At 53.6% G+C, this 23,546-nt stretch overlaps 1 protein-coding gene across 2 annotated transcripts; it reads right to left on the minus strand.

Moving 5' to 3' along the window:
• Positions 1-2,189: 2,189 nt before the first annotated feature.
• DBF4B (DBF4B-CDC7 kinase regulatory subunit) lies at positions 2,190-23,512 on the minus strand. Of its 2 annotated transcripts, none has more exons than XM_084863496.1 (14): positions 23,401-23,512; positions 19,964-20,160; positions 19,091-19,340; positions 18,362-18,519; positions 16,755-16,946; positions 15,389-15,439; positions 14,107-14,194; positions 12,907-12,980; positions 11,254-11,287; positions 9,840-9,885; positions 7,803-7,919; positions 5,214-5,322; positions 4,971-5,095; positions 2,190-4,218 (listed from the first exon to the last, which is right to left on the minus strand). In XM_084863496.1, the coding sequence occupies exons 3-14, from the start codon at positions 19,098-19,100 to the stop codon at positions 3,438-3,440; spliced, it is 1,785 nt and encodes a 594-aa protein (XP_084719622.1). In that variant the 5' UTR covers positions 19,101-19,340; positions 19,964-20,160; positions 23,401-23,512; the 3' UTR covers positions 2,190-3,437. The 2 variants fall into 2 exon arrangements, with proteins under 2 accessions (XP_084719622.1, XP_084719621.1); XM_084863495.1 differs by having other exon boundaries at positions 19,067-19,340; positions 23,401-23,511.
• Between the last annotated feature and the right edge of the window lie 34 nt (positions 23,513-23,546).

Genomic DNA, 23,546 nt, shown 5'->3' on the forward strand with positions numbered 1-23,546 from the left:
GGGACCCCGGTAGGAGGTGACTCACAGAGCCCCAAGCAGCTTCCTCCACAGAGTTAGCCTGGAGATGAGCCTGCGAGTCAGAGAGCCATCCGAGGTGGGAGGTGAGTGAAAATGAACGCTATTGAAATGTCTAGGTCACAGGCGTGTGAGCTGTGCCTGTGCGGGTGGTGGTGGTGATTATTGAGGGTTCAGAGTGCCACGCTCTGGCCCAGGGCCTCTCAAACAATCTGATTTAATTCTTGTGACTTCCTAGTGAGGCAGCAACTACTATTACCTCCATTTCCCAATGAAGAAAACTGAGTTTCAGGAGTTGGCCTAAGGTCACAAGTTTGAACTCAGAACTCCGTGGCCTGAAGGCTTACACGGCAGGGTTCAGAGAGAATATGGAATATAAACTTGAAGAGAGGGCATTTCAGGTCAGAGACCAAGAGCAGAAGACTCACTATGGTCAGACACAAGCGGATCAGCCTGCCTGGATGGGGTCCGGGCGGAGGGGGAGGGGGCATGCAGAGAATCCCAGGAGGCTGGGTGGGTGTGGGACAGTCAGCAGGGGGAGTGAGTAGGAGGACGTGGGATTGGTTGGCGTGGCTGGCCAAGGGGGCAGGTGTTAGCGAATGCCAGGAGACAGGACAGTGGGAAGGCAGCCAGTCTTAGACCAGGAATGAGTTACCAGGTAAGGGGGTCTGTGTTGGCAGCAGGTCAGGAGGGATGTGAGGGGACTGGAAGGAAGGACCCTTGAAACCATGTCCTCCAATCCCCTCTTAGAGAAGGAACAGGCTCATAGTGAAGGGACTTGCCCAAAGTCAGTGCGAGTTGGGGTGTTGGTGAGATCTGCCTCCTATCCAGCCAGGTGGATTAGAATTTACCGTAGGTCAAGGCCAGAGCTACGCATTCAGGTCATAACTTCAAGTGAAGGAGCCCGTGTCTACAGGTAAGAACAAGGGTCCCAGACCCTCCTGTGGGGAAGCAGTGAGGGCTGGAGGGCTCACTGGAGCCATAGACATCCCAGCCTAGGCTGATGGGTGCACGTAGTGAGGAGGGGGAGGCTGGAGAGGAAGGGCGACCAGGCTAATCGGGGGCTGCTAGGAAAGGGGGAGGCAGGGTACCCATTAAAATAGGAAAGGAGACAAGAAACCGGACTTTGGTAATTAGCAGGTTACCCAGTGACCTTGGAATGTTCAGTCCCAGTGGTGCTTCCACGATGGAGGTCTGGAGGGGGCGGAGATGAGAGGAGGCGGCTATGGCTGTAGACCAAGGAGGGAGCCAGAGAACAGGAGGGAGCACTCCTTCCTCGAGCTACTGGATCAATGGGAGTGTTTTCCAGGCCGGAGCTCTCAGGGGAGGGAAGGAGAGCTGGGGAACCCGAGGGGGAAGTGGACAAGGCCAGCAGGGGTGGGGCGGACACAGGGCTGGCCTGACTCGGGTTTAGGGGAAGGGACACTTCCTCTGAAAGCAGGATGCGTGCGAGTGAAGATCACTGGCTGAGGGAGGGAGGAGGCGGCTTTAAGTCCCCTGTCAAGGAGCCACCAAGGGCCCAGTATGTCCAGCAGCACCCTCTGTCCTGGGTGCCCTCTGCATCTGTATCCTGGAGGCCGGAACAGACACAGCTAGGTGAGATGCAGCCTTGGGCCTTGACCTGGTTGAGATGTGATATCCAAGGTCACGAGCGGTGAGATGGGAAAGTCACACCGTTGGATGGGAGGCCCTGGGCAGATGGCGACAAGGTGTCAGAACCTGGTGTCTTGGAAGCAGCAGCATGTGGACGTGTGGCCTGAGGGAGAGGTGGGGGACCTCTCACCCAGTGGGGCTGTGTTGTGGGGGACGGGCATCCCCATGTGTCACCTCAGGAACCAGAGGAAGCGGGTTGTCCAGGACCTATTAGCAGGGTCCTCGCAGAGAGGGTTCCTGGGAGGGGGTGCTGAGCATGCCCTCCACAGGCTGCCACGCAGAGAACAGCAGAGCCATGTGAGGGACCCCGAGATCAGAGACACGCAGGCCCACCTGCCCTCAGCCCTTGGGGGCTAGGCCTCTGGGGAGGGTGGCCCTCACAGGCTCTCTCGCTTGCAGGAGGCTCCTGTCCTGCTAGCCAGCTACTGTTCCCATCAACGGGGCCCTGGGCTCTGCCTCAGGTCGCTGGAAGGCCAACACTGTTCTCCAGCCCCATCTCTTAGCTATTTGTTATTAAAAAATTTATTTACAGTTTCCGACTCAAGATTAATTGTGAAATGTAACAGGAATGGCATAAAAGGCAAACATGCCCTCTGTGAGGGCTGTGCACACACTTGCTCTATTTCCAAACTAACAACTCAGGTCCTCACCCGCAGCGAGGCCCCCACTTCTTCCTCCGAAATGAGAACAGAATAGCACCAGGCTTCTGGTAGCTCCAACATTTAAAGAGACACACACACAGAAGCAGAGAAGGGTGAGAAGAACCACAGTACAAAATGTAATATAAAAAAAATGTGGCCAATCGATAGCAAACTCATCCCCATCTCCAGATGAATGGCTCGGCTGAACAGAAATGCGGGGAGGTCCTGGGGGGGGGAGGGAAGTAGGTGATGGGAGTTGGCAGGTGGACCACGGACCCTGGAGCAGCACCCCGGTGGGCACCCAGACCGAGGCGGGGAAGAGCCAAGGGGGTCTGTGCCCGGAGGGCATCTGCCGTGTCTGGGGCTCAGGGGCAGGTCAGCGCTGGGCCCGCTCAGAGCAGCGGGGAGCTCTGAGTGCAGCAGCCGAGCCCTCCTCTGCTTCATATGTTCCTGAGATCTGTGTGCGCAGCGTGGGGTGCTGGGGGAGGGGACAAACAGGCATTTTGGAAAGCAGGAGAGCCACATGCTTGTGCGAAAGGAGGGGGATGGGGGTGGGGACACCTACCCTGGGCTCTGCGGAGGGGCAGGAAGCCAGCCAGGGTTCCTGCTGCTCCAGCTTCTTTGTGGTCCCTTCCTGTGCCAGCCTTGCCTCTGCCTCCTGGCAAGTGGGCAGCTGGCTATGGCCAGGCTAGCCCAGCACAGATCCCTGCCAGTCGGGAACATGGTTGGAGATCTGGGTAAGAGAGGGCAGCCCTCAAGCTGGCTCGCTGGGTTCCACCTGAAGACTGGGTGGGTGGGAGGACTCGATCGGTCCACCCTGCACTTGGCCATGGCAACAGCTGTTCACTTGGCCTTCTGGCTCCATCAGTGAGGCCGGGCGCTGCCCCTCGGTGTCTCTGGCTGCCTGGCTGGGTGAGCAGCCGTCAGCAGAGGTATAACTCACACCTGTGCCCCTGGCCCTCGCGTTGGGAGCTGTCCGGCCCCAGGAAGAGCTGCGTGCCCCGGGGCCTCACAGGAGCAGTTTGCTGCTGGTGCTGGGACACAGGGAGGCAGGGCTGGCAGAGGCTGGCTCCCCCACTGAAGGCAGAGGAGAGGGAGGTAGCCTGCTCTCTGCAGCCCCCCTGGGGGTTACGTGCCTGCGGCTGAGTGCAGGTGGGCGGACAGCCGGCCCGGAGCTGCCGAGCAGCTGGGAAGCCGGTCAGTCTGCTGAGGGCTGGGGCCGGGGGCTGCACACTCGGAGCCCTCAGAGCCCGGGGAATCTCCCCCTCCAGGCCAGGGGGGCTCTGTGGCCCAGAGCTCTGCTGGCCTGTCTGAGGGCCGCCAGGGGAGGGGGTCTGGGAGGGAGAGGCTGGTCTGTGGGTAGCACGAGGGCAGGGGGGAGGTCAGAGGCCTGGACTCGGGGCCTGGGAGGGACATTGAGGAGAGATGTCTGCCCTCGGTGGTCCCGGTGCCACAGGGGCTGAGGGCTCCGGAGACAGAGAGGGAGGCTGGTGGCCAGGAGATCCCTGGCCTCTTCCCGGCATTGCCACTGGGGAACCGAACCTTCCGCTTGTGGCCGACGCGTGCCGGGTCTGGGCCGGAGGAGAGGTCGGCAAAGTCAGAGCTGGTCAGGAGGCAGCGAGAAGTGGGGCTTCTGGACAGCACTGCCCCTGGGGGGTCCATGGCAACATCAGCTGAGCCCCCCAGGTCCTGGCAGCTCGTTGCTGGTCCGAGCATCTCACCAGCCCCCACGCGCTCGGCTGGTGACTTCCCGCCGCCCGCCAGCCCATCCTGCTGGTGGGTGCCAGGGGCCGGGTGGTCGTCGTCCTTCCTCCTCCGGGGAGACGCTGCCCGGCCACAGGAGGGCTGGCCGGGAGGCGCAGTCTCAGGAGACAGAGGGTCACGATCCGAAGCCGGGGAGCCTGGCTGCCTGTGGGGACAGATGTGCCCTGTGGGCAGTAAGCGGGGTCCTCCCGGCCGGCGGAGGGCAGGGGGGGGCGTGCACGGTGCTACCCGGCTGGGGTTCGGGGTGCCGAAGAGACCTGCCCGCTCTGGGCCCCGGAAACGCTCGCTCTTGGGGTCTGACCGGCAGCGTGGCCAGTGCTGCCTGCCCCTCTCTGAGCTCCGGGGCCTGTGGTCTGGGATGGCCTGAAGGTCCAGGCTGTTCCAAGTAGTAACTTCCCAGAGGAGGCTGGGCCCTTTGGCGGCTGGAGGCGGCAGCACAGAGCCTGGCCGTCCAGGCGGGGCCCAGGAAGAGGCTGAGGGGGAGACGTGGGCTGAGCTTCCTTGATGGAAGCTCAGAGAACCCTGGAATTCCACGGAACCCCGGCAATCCCTTTCTGGGTAACTTCTAGAGGCAGAAAGACCTTGCTCTTCACCCACCAGAGTGCCCTTCCACACTTCGAGAAGGCCAGGCCCTCGCAGCCCCCACGGCTGGGGCAAGGCTCCGCGTCAGGAAGGGAGCCGCCCTCTGGTCTGGCTCCAACCCAGTGGGCTACACACCCATGGCGGTCTCTCCCACCCACTCACTTCCAAACAGAAGGTGATTGGAAAGAAGGGTGAGGGAAGGGAAAACCAGCACAGCCTGGCCCATGCTTCACCCCTGAGGTCCCTCCCCACCTAGAGAGGCAGGCGCAGAGGAGTGAGGGCGGAGCAGGCCCGGGCGCCTGGCGGGGCGCTCACCTGGGGAGGCTGGCAGGGGAGGGGATCTCCGCAAAGCTGTGGCTGAGCTGGGCGATGATCCGATCGACTTCTGCGTACGGGCGGGCTTCCAGGGCAAAGGCCTGGTGCCGGGCGCTCTGGAGGTGCTGAGGGGAGGCACAGCGTCAGACGGGGAGGAGGCCAGCAGCCCCCGCCACACAGGGAGACGGGGCGGGAATGGCTCTCAGAACAGCCTGGGAAGCAAGTGCTCAGGGCAGGGCTCACCCCATGGAGCTCCTCGAAGGCCTGCTGGCAGCACTCGCAGTAGCCCCTCTTCCTCCTGGGCGCGGTGCGGGCGGCCGAGCGGAGGCGCGGCTCCCGGTCCTGGCGTCCTCTGGGGAGGGTACGGGGGAAGGCGGTCACTGCTCAGGGCCTGGAGCCGCCACGGAGCTGGGCAGGCGCAGGGACGGCAGGGGAGGCGACGAGGAAGCCGAGACCGCCCAGGGGCACCCTGTCCTCGCTCTGCCCTTCTCCGCCCACACATCCCAAACCACAGGTGACAACGGTGGTGGCGGCTGACAGCGAGAACTCCTGGAAGAACAGTTCCAGCTCTGTGCTCAGACCCAGACCCTCGTTCATTCGACCTGAAAATGAGAGGGGACCGGCCTCAACAGCAACAGGGGGCTGTGCTGCCTTTGACCTCCCTCACCTCAAATGTCCCCGGATTCTGTCTGTCCCTGCGCTTACAGGTCCCTTGCACAGCCGCAATCTTAGCTAAGGACTTTCAAATCTCTATCTGAATTTCAGTTCCCTTTTGCTATGGGCAAACTCAACAAATCTAAAATACTCCCCTTTAAGGACTTTCTAAGTATGACACAAAACCCAGGACACAGGGAAAAAGTGATAAATTTAACTACATGCACATTTTAAAAAATGTATGCACAGCAGAAAACAAGCGAAGTTGAAAGACAACCCACAAACGGGCTGTGGGGGCCGCGTTATTTATAACCAGCACGAGAGCATTTCCCCGCCATCGGAGGGCTCCTTACAAACCCCCAAGAAAGTGATTAATAACTGAAGAGAGAAATGGACAAATGACATGCAGAAGAAGCACACAAAGAAATTCAAACGATCCATCAAAACAGACTGAACCTCATTCGTAATGAGAAAAAAATGAAGATTCTAATCGCACCGAGATAACAGTCTTTAATCTATCAGATTGGCGTAAATCAGCAAGCCTGACAGCTCAGTGTTAGCCACGGGATGTGGAAACAGGCTCTCTTGGGGGTGGGGGGGGTGGGGGTAAGGGGGTGAGAGGAGCGTCAGAGCGGTTACTGGCATCATCTCCACATAAAGCAATTTGGCCGCATTTATCAAAATTATAAATGCAGGTACCCTTTGACCCAGCATTTCCACTTTTAGGAATTTATTCTGCAAATATACTTACACAATCAAATTTTCCTTAACAAGACTATTCACTACCGCCATCAAAGGGAATAAGGATGCTATTCGGGTACGAACAGAAATTAACCTAAGACACAGTAAGTGGCCAAAGCAAGATGAGCACAGCCAACACTGTGCTGCCCCTCAGGGAGGACGAGGGAGCAGACACGATGCACCTCTGTGGACGGAGGCCGTCTCTGGAGAGAGACCCGTAATCTGGAGTTAGAGGACGGCTGGGGAGACTCTACTCTAAACCCCTTGTAATGCTTGGATTTTGAACCAAAATAATCTTTTATTTTTTAATCCCCACCTAAGGATATGTTTAGAGAGAGAAAGGGAAAAAGAGAGAGAGGGGAGGGGAGACTGGGAATTAAACCTGCAGCCTTTTGGTGTCCGGGATGGTATTCCAATTAGCTCAGCCACCCGGCCAGGGCCAAAATAATCATTTTTAAATAAATAAAAAAAATCAAACATTTCCTCCCAGATTTCTCTCTCTCTCTCTCTCTCTCACACACACACACACACACACACACACACACACACACGGAACCCTGGCCAAAGCCCTCCCTCTGTTTCTCACATGCAGGTACCAAAGCTTCATTGTTCACCATCTTCCTTCTACAATCTCGAGGCTGCTCTGCTATTCCCAGGTCTAGCACCACCTTCCAGCCCCAGCCCGCAGCCCCCGGCTGGCTTTTGGTATCCCTGCGCCTTCTGGAAAAGATGTGAAGGGCACCTGAACTTCACCTCAGCTCCTTCTTTCCTTCCTCCCCTCTGCCTCCTGCCACACCCCGTTCCGTTTTCCCTCCCATGGGCACTGCTTCCTTTGTGAGCTGGTGGGCAGCAGGCTCTCCTCGGCCCTGGGTCCTCCCGGCTGGGTCTGCTCTGTGCTGTCCTCCTGGCCTTTGAACTAACTCTGTGGCCCAGAAATTAAAGGGTCCCAGAGGCACCTAGTCCAGCAGCAAGCCGCACTCCTGCCCGCTGATCAGTGAGGCCCACGTCACACCCGCAGAGCAGGAGCACCAGTGCGCCTGTTTGCCACTTCGATGTGCATCCCATCGCCCAGGGAGCTGGTGAGGACGCAGCCTTTGGGGCTCCATAATCAGAGACTGTGATTCCAGAGGTGTGACGTGGGTCCAGAGACCATTTTTCATGGGACCTCAGGGGACTCTGACGGAAGGTGGTCTGCAGATTTGAGTTTCAGAAACCAGCCCACTGTCCTCTGGACACCAGTCCGTCTTCAGCAGGGCCGGAGAACACCAAGTAAAACGGATTACACTCCTTGTGTGTCTCTTCTCTGGGCTCAGTTCCCAGAACAGACTTCGCCTGAGGAGCTGACACATGGCCATGCCCAACCTGAGCAGCAGGCCCCCGAGGGGAGGACCTTGACCTGTCACCAGCCCTTGTGAATCAGGAACCGGAAAGACCCACCTGGGATGGCGCGAGCTGCCCGGGAGCGTCGGGGCCTCAAAGGGACTTGCGTCTCTGGGTCCCAGAAAAGAAAGTTCAGGAAAGGATTTAAACTGATGGTGGAAAGGACGGAACTTCCTGAAACACAGAAAACTTCCACGGTGACTATAGTGGGAAGGAAAGGGTGCCAGCCCCAATCCCTAGGTCCCGATCCGGATAAAGTGGACTCCCACCCGCACATCTCTAGGTTCTAGAACACAGTTCCCAGCAGCCTTAGTAGGTGAAATTACTTATGCTCTCCGTCTACTTCCTCCTGCCTCATCTGAGTGCAGCAGCCACCCCGAGCTCCGAGCTGAGTGGACACGTCGGGAAATGAAGCACAAAAGGCTCGGGAACTCGCCCAGGAGCTCACAGCCGGGATGTGGCCAGCGTCAGACCGGAAGCCACATCTCCCGGCCCTTCCATTTTGTCTCCCGACCCAGAACCATCTTGGGGGACTCTAGCCTCACAGAATCTAAACGGAAGGATGTTTGAACCACGGCAGAGATGTCCCTGCGCCACGAAGAGCGGAACGTGCTCTGGGCTGGTCCTCAGCCCCCTCTGCAGGGGAGAGTTCTGAGCAGAAAGGAGGCCAGAGCAGGTTACGGAGGGTCAGACCACACTGGGTGCTTTGGTGTCTGCCCACGTCCCAGCTCGGACACTCAGCCAACCCCGTGATGTAACTGCGGGCACCCCGAGTCTGGTGCCCCGGCCTGCGCTCGGGGTGAGTGCAGTGTCAGCCCTGTGGCCTCAGGAGTGAACAGGTTTCTTGGACCCCTAAAGGGAAAAGGGTGCCCTCCACAGCCCTGGTACCCCGTTTCTTTCTCTTCAAAGTTGTTCCGTTCCTGTTTAGGAGGTTGGATGCTGAGGTTGGAAAGGCTACCAGGCTTTGAAGAGCACCTGACTCAGAAGGGCACATAAAAAGCATCACAAGGAACCTCAGCTCCCCTGGATCTCCTCTGCTGCCTCTGATGCTCCTGCGACAGCGGCATCACCTGTGCCGCCATGTGCGGGGAGAGTGTCTCTCAGCTGCCGTATGAGTCATGACGACTTAGGTTTAACTGCTTGTGAAGGGGCTGGGATTGGCAGACATGGACCCCGTCCCACCGGAACCGGACGGGATAGCACCTCATTGCCGTCCTATGCTCTTTCCACTCTCTCTGGGCCACCAAAGCCATGTGTGCACTGTGCTGTGCAGGGGAAAGAGAAGGGAACGCAGGCTCCCCTGGGGGATGGGCAGGCATGCCAGGCTCACAGGGCTGGGTCTCTAGCTGCCCTGCATGAGGCTGAGGGACCCAGAAAATTCTGGTCCCAGGTCCAGACGAGCTTTTTCTTTTTTCAAAACCCTTTTCTTTGGGACTTTGATCTAGTGCTTACTGGAGAGTCAGCGATAACCCGGGTGGCTCACAGCTCATCAGGTTATCACCAATGGACTCTCCTGCTCCAGGTACAAAGGGGCCCCGATGGTGGGCAGGGCAGAGCGGAGAGGGGGCCGGATGGGACAGTTAGGATACCTTCTAGCCTCAGCTTGTGAAGTGGGTATATGCAAGTCTTTCCTTCCTCTGACCTCAGTTTCCCTACTAGGAAGAGGAGGGACTCTCTCCCACTGAGAGATGGCACGTGCCAGGAGAGAGCCCTGCACCGCAAAACAGAAGCGTTTCAAATGCAAGGGAATCCCAGCACCACCCCAGCACCCTCACTTCCGCTGAGATGACTGCACTAGCCCTGCACTGGGTCTAACAACCATTCCATAAAGTGTCAGCACACACTCAGGAGCAAATGGGATCATAAAAGCAGAGCGTGAGCAGGAGGTAATTCACACACAGGATCATTGACCTGATTCATACCAAGGGGAGTGCCAGCTGCCCTCAGAGGTCTCCCCTGGTCTACGCAAGACTTCTCCACGATGGGAGGAAGTGGCTTCTGGGAAGACACGGGTGCAGGGCTGAGGGCTCAGCGTGGGACCTGGCCTCCGGGCGGGCCTGGTGGGGAGAGCGGAGGGGAGGAGGCCCCACTCACCTGCTCTCATCTTCGATTTTGAGGAACGGTGCCTTCAGTCTGGCCACTGGGAAGGAAGAGGGCACACATTAGCCATCCGTCTGCTCCGGTGCAGGGCCCGCGGGGCGGCACACAGGAAGTGCTGCCCCAAGGTGCGCCTTCCCACTTGGGAGAGTGAGGCGGCCGCTCCCACCTCCCGCCTCCCCTGGGAGAGGCCCACTGGGGGCAGAGGTGCAGGGTGCCGGGGGCCTGGCCTGCCCTCCCTCCGCAGGACGGAGGAGCCTCCTCACGTGGGTCCCGGAGGCTGGAATCGACCACCAGACACTGCACTGAGGGGGAGAGATCCGGCCCCTGCTGCTTTCTGCTAAAAGCTGCTTCCCTGACCCTTCCTCCCAGGTCACAGTCCTGAGGGGCCTGCGAACACTCCCAGAATTCCCCAGGAGGACCCTGGCTTATTTGGGGGCGGGGGAGGGGGCGGGGAGGAGCAGAGAGGGAGAGAACTAAAGAGTGTTTAGAGATCTTAGCAGAAGGATGGTAAAAAAAAAAAACAAACCAAAACATCAAAGGCGAAATCTGGTTCATGAACAAAATAGGGCCAAGGGGTTCTGGAAGGACAAATCTGGAGGCAGCTACTCAGGAGATTCACCCCCCTCCTGGCTAGTCGGCCTCACTGGGCACCACAGCTCGGAGGCTTCGAGAACCAGCTCTACCCTCCTCGGTGACCAGAAGTCCTGTCCAAGGGGCCGGGAGCCTGGGCAGAACTAACAGCCACCGAATCTTCCAAGAAGCCGGCACCGCACAGCTCCCACGCGGAAAAAGCTGCCTTTCTCCCGGTAATTACTTCTCTCGGGCGAGTCCTTGTCTAATTAACGGAGACAGTTATACAACCCGTTCCCCCACGGGTTTCCTTCGATTCCGAGCACGAGAGGGGCCAAGTGCCTCCTCTTTAGCTCCTGCTTGTGCATGAGTAAATGCCACGTAAAGAGCATCTCGGGGAGAAACACCCGGAGGAGAGCCTCCTGCTGTCCGAGGGGCGCGGAGCCGGCTGTCAATCTGCCTGTTTGTCAGCTCAGGGAGCTGGCATTTCTGAGCGCCGCAGGCAGCTGTCCCCTGCCCACTCCCGGCTGAATCAGAGGGAGAGGACGCGGAACTTCCCGGATGGCGGGAGCAGCCGGGACCAGGAGCCAGCGTGACCGCAGGGGGGCTTGGCTCTCAGAGGCCCCAGCCCCGCAGCTCTAGATTCGCTCAGGGAGGCCCCTCTTCTGCCACGGCCCTCTCCGGAGCCCACTCAGGCCCTGGAAACACGACGGGACCACACAACCTGGGCCCGCTTCCTGCCGCAGAAGAGGGAGCAGATGCTGCCACAGAGGGAGTCGCGGGAAGCATTTAGGAGGGGCGGGACTGCGATTAGAGGAGGAACAGCTCCCACACTGACCTTTCCGTGTTCTTGCCGCTGCGGGACACGTTCCCTAAATGGAAAGGAAAACAGGTTAAGGGGGTCGGGGAAGCGGGCTGGCGAGCTGAGTTGCTGTGAGCCTGCCCCACTTTGCTGCCTGTTGTCAGCTGGGTTCTGAGCTAGGACTGACCCGAGTACAACGGCTCCCTCCTCCTCCCCGGGGACACGATGAGGGGTGAGCTTGTGTGCGAATCTCCAGCTGCCCAGCCCGTGCGGCTCAGTGCTTGAGCACTGACCTATGAACCAGGACAGGACATCCTGGTTCAGTCCCCGGTCAGGGCACATGCCCAGGTTATGGGCTCGATCCCCAGTGGGGGGGCTTGCAGGAGGCAGCGGGTCAATGATTCTTTCTCACCATTGATGTTTCTCTTCTCTCCCTCTTCCTTACTCTCTGAAGTCAGTAATGATATTTTTTAAAAAAACTAAATGGAACAAAATAAGAAATCATTTAGGGTTGGGGATGGGGCAAGGTGAGAGCCAGTGAACGGATGACTGCAAACCCTCCTCCGGGCCACACATCCGGGCAGACACCCAGAGTGGCCTTCACATCCCCTCCACATCAGCAGACTGCCCAGAACTCACTCCCAAAGACTCCCAAGCACCTGCACAAGGGATTATTAAGTGAACAGAGCCAAGCAGAAACACTGCGTTTGTATAAAAAAAGAATTTAAAAAAATATATATTATACTGATTTTTTACAGAAGAGGAAGGGAATGGGGTGAGTTAAAAACACTGATGAGAGAGAAACATCGATCAGCTTCCTCTTGCACACCCCCTACTGGGGATGTGCTCGCAACCAAGGTACATGTCCTTGACCGGAATCCAACCTGGGACCTTTCATTCCGCAGGCTGATGCTCTATTTTGCCCAAACCAGTCAGGGCAAAGGGGAGAATTTCTGCTGCACATGCACAGCGTCCTGGAAGGACACCTGGCGAACTGTTCACACTGCTTATCTCAGGAGGGGGTGGCCGGGAACAGAAGTTGGGGAGACTTTCACAATTACGACAATGCAAAGCTACTGACCATCTGTTTTGCTTCCCAGAGATGCCTAGACCAGAGGGTGCAGGGCAAGGGGTGCTGAGGCCGAGTGCCCCACTGGGTGTGCATGTGGCTTTCTACTGCTCGTGGTCCTGCTCCGAGGTGCCAGGTGCTGAACTGACCTGCAGGGCTTAGTCCGTCCTCGGATTCTGGCCGGTGAGAGCTCTGTGGCTGTAAGTTAGCCCGGGCTCTCTGGATAGGACACACACAGTTCTAACTCCAGCAAAGGAAGGAAAAGCCAAACTGGGATTTGGACTGTGGCAGCTATTTCAGACCACCCCTGCCAGCCCTGCCCCACCCGTGCTGTCTGCAGGCTCATTCCCAGCTGAGAGATGTCCCCAGAAGGCGGCTGGCCAGGCCGGGGCATTCCTGTTTTCCGGAGGCCAGGCGGCAGTGAACGTCCAGTGCGTCACAGGGATGTGAGGTGACACGGGGAGAGAGGACAGGCTAAGCACCCAGGACGAGCTAACCGAGAGGCCGCACTCCTCTTACTTTTCCTGAACGGCCAGAGGGCTCGGGTGGGCATAGATTTACTAAAGCTGTCATCAGCTTGCAAACCGTCCACTTCCCTTCGGTTCAGCAGGATGACCTACCTCTGGCTTCCGGGGCCCTTGTTTCCTCACACACACGGCGTCCAGAGAGAGCTGCTGCACCTGCATCACCATGTCTGTGGAGGACAGAGGGCCGTGGTAAGGGTTCCCCTCTCATTTCCCCAGCAGGGCCCCGTCCTGGGGACTAGTCTCCCCAGGCCTGGCACAGTGGGTCACACCAGCCTTGCCTGCCCCCTTCTGGCTACCTGTCACCTGTGCACCTGCCGGTAAAAGCAAGGGCTGGGTCCTCTCCCTGGAAAAGAACCTATCCTGCCTTCCTGCTCTTTTGTAGCACTGACTACAGCTCCTTTTCTTAAAATCCTTACCCGAGGAGCATGTGCTTATCGATTTTGTTTTTTAAAGGGTGGAGAGGGGGGAGGAGAGGGTAAGACAGAAACATCGATGTGAGAGACACACATCGATTGGTTGCCTCCTGCATATGCCCCAACGGGGGCCAGGGATCCAGCCTGCAACCATGGTACATGCCCCTGACCCAGAATCAAACCCTCGACCCTTTGGTCCGTGGGCTGACACTCTAACCACTGACCAAACCGGCCAAGGCGGTTGGTTGATTTTTCTATCTCTCTGGCAGATCTCAGGCTGGATCTGGACCAGTCCCCTTCAAGGATCAGAGGAAAGCCAATACACAGTGGAGCTGGGTATGAGGGCCAGGCACTGCCAGCCCACTCAGGACAGCTGTTCTGGTGCAAACTTATTACAACCTGCGAACAGGTGTGAGGCGACCCCATAAAAAAGAAAGAACATGAGGTGTAGTTGGGCCAAACCAGGCTGGAACGTGGATCACACTACTCACTCCTGGTGAGACTATGGATAGTGCACTTAATCCCCCTGAGGCTCAATCTTCCACCAGGGCCCTTGGCAGAGGACTGTGGTGAGGATTAAATGAGGCAGTTCCTAGCACGGTAAGCGGCCGTGGATATCAGGGTTATTTCCTCTTTTGTAAAACATGATGACTGCGTGAGCTTGAGGCGTGCTGCTGAGTGGGTTAAACAGGATAGCACCTTCTAGTACATACGCTCTGCCACTGTTACAGCTGGTCCGCACCCTCCCACCTCTGTGGATCAATACGGTGACTGAGCATGCCTGGCTGCCAGCCAGCTTACACCTCCGCTCCCTCTAAAAGCAGACATTCCCGGTCCGTCACCAACTCTGCCCTCCGCAGGAGCCCCGGGCAGACGGTACCGTCCACATGCAGAATCTTCACGCCCCAGGAGCGGGCGCTGGTCAGGAGGCTGCTGGGACTCCCGCTGCCGCCTCCGCTGCTGCTCTCCTGGAAAGACAGCAGAGTCAGGAGCCGCCACAGGGCCCGAAACTACGGGGCAGGCCGTCCTGGCTTCTGACAGCTCTGGACACCAACCCTCCACGTGGGCTGGTCACATCTGGACGGGATGGATTGCTGGTCTACCCGCACACTCTGCTCCGGCCACCTTGTGACCAGGAAGGAACACACGCTTATAAGAGAGTCTCTGTGCAGAAAGCTCACAGTGAGTAATAAATACCGGTGACAATCACCATCATAGCAGGAAGCTATGCTGGCCACACTTTTCCTGCCCTGCTGCCCAAATCTGACATCACCCTCCAGCACACAGCCAATGCATCCATCCTCATGTCACTTTAATGACTCTTCTCACAAGATCACGTTAATTAATTCCTCTCCTGCCACTTAACTTGAATGGTTCTGGGTTCTCACAAAAGGTATAAACAGCTACTTTGTAAAAGGTTTACGGTCTGGCCCTGGCTGGGTAGCTCAGTTCGTCAGAGCATTGTCTCGATATGCCAAGGTTGTGGGTTCGATCCCTGGTTAGGGAACATACAAGAATCAACCAACGAATGCATAAATAAGTGGAATAACAAATAGATGTTTGTTTCTCTCTCCCCTTCCCACCCTTCCTTTCTCTCTAAAGTCAATTTAAAAAAAATTAAAAATCTTTAAGAAAATAGGTTTACAAATCTAGCTTCATATCCCACAGCATCCTCCAAAATTGTCTAGGTAGACTCTGCGTCAGAAAAATCAAGGAGTCAAATCCTGGCTCTACCGCTGACACCCTAGGTGACTCTAGACAAATTACTTAACTTCTCTGTGCTCCACTTCTTCATTTTTAAGAAGGAAACAACAATACATCTCATAGGTTGGGTGCTAGCAGAGTTGACCCTTGATCAATGCAGCAATAAGGGGTTCTGAGCCTTGTGTAGCTGAAAATCCACACAAGACTTGTGCCTGGGGATTCACTGAGATTGGTTCCATGACTTCCCACAGATACCAACATCCACGGATACTCAAGTTCCCTATATAAAATGGCATAGGTCAACGAATACAGTTGGCCATTCACACCTGCGCATTCCCAACCATGGATCAAAAACAATACAGGTATTTACTGGGGGGGGAAAAAGCCTACATATAAGTGGATCTGTGTTGTGTGAGGGTCATTTGTACTTCAGAAGAACCTTGGGACCCTCCGCTCACCTGATTTCTGATGGCCTTCTGCAGTAGCTCCTTCCCTCTGCTCAGAGGAACCTGACAGGAGAGCAATGAGAGATGTTATATACACCACCTGTGCAAAGACAGACATTTACACGGGTGCTGGCCAGGAGTCATGTCTTGGAAAACTGGGAGCAACCACAGCTCAGAGGCCGAAAGAGCCTAGAGCCTTTTGGAGGTAAAGGTAAGCCACACCCACGCTCAGATCATCCGTGGGTAGCTGTGGCCTGGACCCTCGTGGAGAAGGACTTTTTGAATTCACCAGAGATCTAAGTGTGACAAATGTTCTAAGACTTCCGTTTAAGGGTCTCTGCACTCTCCACATTTAGTTGTAGGCCAATTCGAACAAGCCCTCTCTGGTTCAGAGGATCCTCCTATTGTTTCTGAACCCTGACTCTGCAGTCCCTTAAAAAAGGATTATCTATCTATCTATCTATCTATCTATACAAAAGGCTAATATGCTAAATGTCCGACCACCTGACTGGTCGCTCTGCCATGCACTGACCACCAGTGGGCAGACGCTCAACACAGGAGCTGCCATTTTAACCATGCTACGACATGGATGAACCTTGAAAACATGTTAAGTCAAATAAGCCACAAACAAAAGGAGAAATATCAGTGAATCCACGGATATGAGGTATCTAAAATAGGCAAGATCATAGAGACAGAAAGGAATTGTAGGGAAGGGAAATGGAAAGCTATTGCTCAATGGTTATAGAGTAGGGGTGTCGAACTCAATCAGAGAAGGGGCCAAAATCTAAAATCCAGCCTAAATCGTGGGCCGAATGGTTTACTGAACAGTCATAAACTGACAATGTCATAAACTGACAGCGGAGTGCAGTGATGACAGCGCGGTGCAGGCCACATTGCAAGGCCTGGCGGGCTGGATTTGGCCCACGGGCCTTGTGTTTGACACATGTGTTATAGAGTTTCTGTTTGGGGTGATGTTTTGGAAACAAAAAAGTGGTGATGGTTACACCACAGTGTGAATATAATTAATGCTAATGAACTGTACACTTAAAAAAAGGTTAAAATGGCATATTTTTATGTACATTTTTACCACAATTTTAAAACATCTTAAAAGTTACGGCTTGAAGGAGGACCTCTGTCTACCTTCTGTAATTTGGCAAAAACAAACGCTAGAGCCATGGAGTGGGGAAATGGCTATCCTATATAAATATGTAAGAGAGACACAGTTATTGGTTGCCTCCCACTGGTGCCCTGACCGGTGCCGGGGATCGAGCCTGCAACTGAGGTACGTGCCCTTGACCGGAATCGAACCCCATTTCAGTCCGCAGGGCGATGCTCTACCCATTGAGAAACACTGGCTAGGGCTCCAGGAGGTCCTTACCAAGTCTGCGGGTTTCTGCGGAGGCCTGGGGTGGCTGCCCTTTGCGTCGGCCATGGACGGTGTTTCCACTCTGACCTCGCCGGGGCTGGAGCTGGCGCAGCTCCTGTGGCCCGTCCCACTGCTCTCTGCCTTCGCCTCCCTGCGGCTGGACACGATGTAGCTTACTTCTTTGCTCAGAAAACCCTCAATGACCTGGAACCAGATCACAGAGGTGGCTGAAACCCAAAGGCAGATGTGGAATCATCGATACCGAGAGGCTGGAGAGGAAATCTTGGCTGCTAGACGTTCCAGAATCAATGTCTTTAAATAGACCAAACGCAGCGCTGCACTGGGCCCCCAAGTAGACACTGTCCTGAAATGTAAAAGCTGGGGTAGCACTGCTTACACCAGACAGCTATATTTATTTTTTGTTAATCCTCACCCAAGGATATTTTTCCATTGATTTTTAGAGAGTGGAAGGGAGAGGGAAAGAGAGAAATATCCATGTCAAACCCCAACCAGGGCCATAGGGTAAGTTAAGTAAATTAACAATCTACTCAAAAGAATATTATAGCTGAAACTGGTTTGGCTCAGTGGATAGAGTGTCGGCCTGTGGACTGAAGGATCCCAGGTTCTGTTCCGATCAAGGGCATGTACCTTGGTTGTGGGCACATGTGGGGTGTGTGCAGGAGGCAGCTGACTGATGTTTTCTCTCATTGATGTTTCTAACTCTCTATCCCTCTCCCTTCCTCTCTGTAAAAAGTCAATAAGATATATTTTTAAAAAAAGAATATTATATTTTCATTACAAATAAAGCATATGAGGGACAATAATGATAGGGAAGTGCCAACAAAAAGTTGGTAATAAAAATGTATTTATGATCATAGCTACACAGAAAATGAGCATTAAAAAAGACAGACTACAGAAGTAGATAAAAGGTTACTCAGGGTTGGAGGTATTGAGAGGAAATGGGGAGTGACTGACATGGGTCTGAGTTTCTTTTTTAGGGTGATGAAAAATATTCTAGCCGAAACCGGTTTGGCTCAGTGGATAGAGCATTGGCCTGCTGACTGAAAGGTCCCGGGTTTGATTCCAGTCAAGGGCATGTACCTTGGTTGGGGGAATATCCCCAGTAGTGGGTGTGCAAGAGGCAGCTGATCGATGACTCTCTCTCATCGATGTTTCTAACTCTCTATCCCTCTCTCTTTCTCTCTGTAAAAAAATCAATAAAAATATTTTTTAAAAAAGAAAATATTCTAAAGTTCACTGTCTAATCACACTTAGCCATCTCAGTGACTATCCAAAACACACACAAACCACTGAATTATTCACTTTAAATGGGTGAACTGTATCTCAAGAAAGTTGTGAAAGAAAATGAAAGAGAGACTACCGGAAAAAATAAATACATCAAAACGATGGTTGTCACTTGCAGCAGTTCCACGTTTTCTAACATTTCTAGAATGAGCAGATAATCCCCCCCCCCCCCAATTAGGAGAACAATAATCACTTTATTTAAAAAGTGGCTTATACTGAAAAGTGCTTTGGGAAAATGTAGCAATACCTGGAATCGGGTACAGTCCTCCGGCTCCTGCCCTCCCACCCGGGACCCCGGAGAGAAGCAGACATACCCCGCCCAGCTGCTGGATTGCCTCCGTCAGAAACTGGAGAGTCTTGCCAGCAGGCAGATCCAAGTAAAAGGACTTTCCAGAAAAGGGCTGCTGCCTCCTAGCATCTGGCGAGCTCTTCCAGCATTTTTTCAGACAACTGGACACCCCCAGCTGAGCCCCTAGGAAACAACAAAGACGAACACAGTGAGAAGCTTGAGCTGAGAGAGTCCTGTCAGTCAGGCAGCTCTCACCGACAGCCTCTGTGAGGTGCACCAGTGTGAAAGGCAAAAACTGAACAGCGTATCTGGAACCCTCCAGCACCAAAACTAGATGGTACTAAGAGAGGGAGGAGAGCACTCAGGGAAGTGACTAGGTAGATGCTAAAAGAGTTAGGTAACTGAGTGCAGGGTGTTTAAGGCATACTTAATATTTTATGGTAAAAACAACTGTGAATATGGGCTTAAATATTCATTGTTGTTCAACCATGACTCCCCATCTGTCTGCCAATCTTGTTCATAATATCAGACTGAAAACTATTGTTTGACCTCTCCCTCGAATTCCTAAATGATCCATGACATCCATTAACACATACACACAAACCCACAAATCGTTAAAAAACCCCAACAGGGCTAACATCTCTCCCCTCGACTTTTTCCTCCCAAGAGGCTCTGGGGCAGGAGTAGCATATTTTTGGCCTTGCATCCCTAGTTTTGATCTGCTACCCACCTAGGTCCGGAGCCCAGAGCCTACTCTCAGCCATTGAACTCTCTAGCTCAAGGCAATGGTCCCTGAAGGACAAGACAGCTGAAGCAGTCCTGGCCTGTGTGGCTCAGTAGGTCGGGTGTCCTTTGGTGCACGGAGGTCGCTGGTGATTCCGTCAGGGCACACGCCCAGGTTGCGGGCTCGATCCCCGGTAAGGGGCCTGTAGGGGGCAGCCCATGGATGTTCCTTCCGTTCACATCGATGTTTCCTTTCTTTCACCGTCTCCCTTCCTCTCGCTCTAAAAAAAAGGAAAAATCAATAAAAATGTTTAAAAACAAACAAAAACCCAGCTGAATCACCTTCACTGGCCTACGACCTTCCACTACCCCTGCCCCACATCCCCAGCTCACCTCCCGAGCCCCCACAATCCCCAAAGCAGGTACCAGGAATAGCAAGACTCAACTGCATCCCTACCCACACCCCATCCCAACTCGGAGACACCTTGCAGGCCCTGGCAACCTCAGTCCCTCCGTCCCTGTGTCCACTCAGCTCCTGTGACCCCCTCCGGGCCCCACTGCCTTCCCAGCTTCTGCATCTGTCCGCTCCACTTTCCGACCCGTTATCCTCTCTACCACTTTTTTTTTTTTTTAGATACAACTTTAAATTGATTTCAGAGAAGAAAGGAGAGGGAGAAATAGAAACATCCATGATGAGAATCATCCATCGGCTGCCTCTTGCACGCCCCCTACTGGGGTCCAGCCCGCAACCCGGGCATGTGGCCTGACCGGGAACCGAACGGTGGCCTCCGGGTTCACAGGGGGACGCTCTACCACGGCACCACGCTGGCGGGGCCTCTCTGCACCTCCTTGGACCCCTTTTTGCTTTCCTTCTTGCCCCTTCTTCCTTCCCCGGCACCCGTACCCTTTCCCGGGGCCCCCAAATAGCCGGCTGTCCCCGGCCTCCGTGCTCCTTCTTCAAGGCTGCTCCGTCACCATCGCGGACCCCGGGAGCTCGTCCGGGCCCAGAGCCCCCGGTGCGGACCCGCGGCCACAGCAGGTACCATCCTCCGGGGCCGCCGCCGTCGCCGCTTCGTTTTAAATTTCCTCTCGACTCCGCCCCTACAACAACATAATAGCTCAGAGACTGCCCTACGGTGGCCCTGGGAGGACACCCTTAACGCGGTAACTTCTTCCAGCTCCCTTCGCTTTTTTCTTCCGCTTTCTCTCTGGTCTGATCCTCGGCTGGAGGTACTCCGAGCTTTAATAGCCAGCAAGCTGGGCCCTCGCTGGATTCTTTTATTTTATTTTATTTATTTATTTATTTATTTATTTATTTATTATTTTTTAATATATTTTATTGATGTTTTTACAAAGAGGAAGGGGTAGGGATAGAGAGCCAGAGACGTCGATGAGAAACATCGACCAGCTGCCTCCTGCACACCCCCTACCAGAGATGTGCCCGCAACCAAGGTACATGCCCCTGACCGGCATCGAACCTGGGACCCTTCAGTCCACAGGCCGACGCTCTACCACTGAGCCAAACCGGTTTCGGCAGATTCTTTTATTTTTTATTTTTAATATATTTTATTTATTTTAGAGAGGAAGGGAAAGGGGGAGAGAGATAGAAACATCAATGATGAGAGAGAACCATTGATTGGCTGCCTCCTGCATGCACACTATTGGGGATGGAACCCACAACCCAGGCATGAGCCCTTGGCCAGGATAGAACCTGGGACCCTTCAGTCGGCAGGCCAATGCTCTGTCCACTGAGCCAAACCAGCCAGGGGTCCAGCCCGCAACCCGGGCATGTGGCCCTCGCTGGATCCTTCACCCAAAGTACTTTGAAAGCCCCAAGAGTTCGATGATAAATAATAAAAGAAGCTTAACACGTACAGAACATGTACAGTTTAAATGAAGATTTCTCATACCCGTTTCATCTTCACGTCTTTGACTCCCTCCCTTTTCTTTACCTACCCGTCCAACCAAACATTTTTCACAAGAGGCGTCTCCATTTCTCACCTCCCATCTTTTCCCCAACTCATCGAATCAGACTTTGGTCCTCACCTCTCCTATAAAACTATACTTATGCAGGTCAACTGTGACTTCCATGGTCCCAAATTCTATGGTTATTTTGGTATTCTCATCTTACCTAACGTTTAGAACACTAAAACAGACTCCTTTTCCTTCTTGAACACTTTCTTCTTTTTGCTTCCATTTCTACCTTTTTCACCTTACTTCAGTGGCTCCTCCTCAATTTCCATGGCTGGATCCAAAGGTACTGTTTCACCTAGAAACGTTGGAGTGGCCATGGCTTTAGCTTTTAGCCCTGGGCCCTCTTCTCTTCCCTATTAACACTGTCTAGGTGACTTCATGCGACTCCATGGCTTACAATTCAGCTCTATGCTAATGCCTGCAGAATTTCTATCCCAAGTCTGACCTCTCCCCTGATCTCTAGACGTATATATTCAAGTGCCTATTGGACATTCTTAACATGTTCAAAACAGAACATTTTTTCCACTGCCCCTTCCCAGTCTTCCCCATCTCTGGAAATATGTTACACACTCAGTTACTCAAACCCCAAACCTAGAAGTTATCTTTCAGTATTTTCCCCCCTTATTCCCACCCCCACTCTAAAAACAAGTTCTACCAACTCTAAAGGACATCTTTTGACCACTGCTACTACCCTAGTCCAGGCCACTATAATTTCTTGTCCAAAATACTAGGTCAATTTCTAACATTACTTCTATTCTCTAGTAGCTTCCTATCTCTCCCCAAAATAATCCATTCTTCATGCACAATCAGAATGTTCTTTTAATATTAAATAATACATATATATATATATATTTTTAAATTAATTTCTGAGAGGAGGGGAGAGGGAAAGAGAAATAAAACCATCAATGATGACAGAGAATCATTGATTGGCTGCCTCCTGCACCACCCTTACTGGGGATTCAGCCCCACCTGTGACACAGCCACTGGATTAGTAGTTTGAAGACTTGAAACAGGAGCAAGTCTTTGGGGACTGCCTCTGGCTTCTAACTCTATTACTGTCACATTCTGACTCTAAGCTCACAGAAGTCATGGGGTTAATATTCACCCTATCCTGCATTTCTTGTCTTTTCTTTCTTTGATTAGAGAATTTTCCTAAGATTTTATTTGAACCAAAACTAACAGCAATGCCAGGAAGCAAGATCTTAAATGCTCCCTCCTGTATTTCTACTGAGTTGTAGGGTTCCATGTCTATTTACATTAGATCAATGATAATACCAGTAGAGAACTCTCTCGAGAGGCCCTTTGCAAGGTAGACAAGCCTCTCCCTTTCATTTCCTTGCCATCCCCTGAACAGCTTCTATCTGAACTCTGTAGCCCAAGCCAATCATGATTCTAGGGAGGCATAAAAAAATCTTTGAACATGGCTCCCTGTATATGGATGTTTCTTTTCTCTTCCAGTCTTTTTGTCTAAAGAACTCTTATTCTTCAAGGAGTGTAAGTCCCATCTCCACTAGCAAGCCTCTCTGGATCCCCCCCTTTCACAGCTTTCAACCCTATTCCAACAGGCAAATTTAACCAAATCTTCTCCTAGAAATCAGACTACAACCTCCATTAAAAAAAAAAAAAAAAAAAAAAGCAAGCTCCATTAACACATTTAAGAGACTTTGTGACATTCATTTTAATATTTTCAGTGCCCAAGAGCAATGACATGCTGTGGGTAATCAATAAATATTGAGTGAATGGAGGAGTCAGGTCAGTGGCCTGCCAGTAATTCAGGGAAAGCCAACCCAGGTGCTTGGGTAATTCACTTCGGCCCAGAGCCAGGTGTTTTGCAGGGTCAGCTGAGTCTCAAACTCTTGTCTCTGGTGAGGTTCCCTGTGGTTGTGACTCTGTGTCTCAGTTTCCTTATCTTCAATTAGTGGACAATGAAAGCATCTCCTCAGGGTTGTTGGAAGGACTACAGGAGATAATGCATCCAAGGCTCTTAACACAGTGTCTGGCAAAGGATCAAGTGTAGAATGACTGAGAGAAATGACTTGAGGTTACCTGCTCATTTATTGAGCACCCGCTATAAGTCTGTGTCTGCGGTAAATACATCGTGTGAAGTGCAGAGAAGCAATAGCATGGTCTTAAAGCAGGTGGCACGGAATCAGGGAAGGTTTCCTGAAATCTGAGTATTGTTAGGGGAGCAGCTTGGGAAAGGTGGGAATTCTGGACACAGTCAGCAGGTTCCTGCTTGAAAGCTGCGTGGGAGTGGGAGGTGGAATCGAAGTTGAGCTCCGTCCTGTTGAGCTGCTTGACTTTGGCCAAGTTCCTGAATCTCTCCGAACTTCCCCAACAGTGAAGAAGTCTGTTAAGAATACCCACCTGCCAGGGTTCTGCAGAGACCACCTGACACTGCCGGCCAAGGTGCATTCCATTTAGAAGTTATAAGACGCCCAGGCGAGTCACTATGGAGCTACGGAGTTCTACGCTCCATACGCAAGAGCGCGAGTTTCCTTGGTGAGCATGCG

Source organism: Pipistrellus hanaki (assembly GCF_964339955.1).
Source record: "Pipistrellus hanaki genome assembly, chromosome: 16".
Classification (NCBI taxonomy): domain Eukaryota; kingdom Metazoa; phylum Chordata; class Mammalia; order Chiroptera; family Vespertilionidae; genus Pipistrellus; species Pipistrellus hanaki.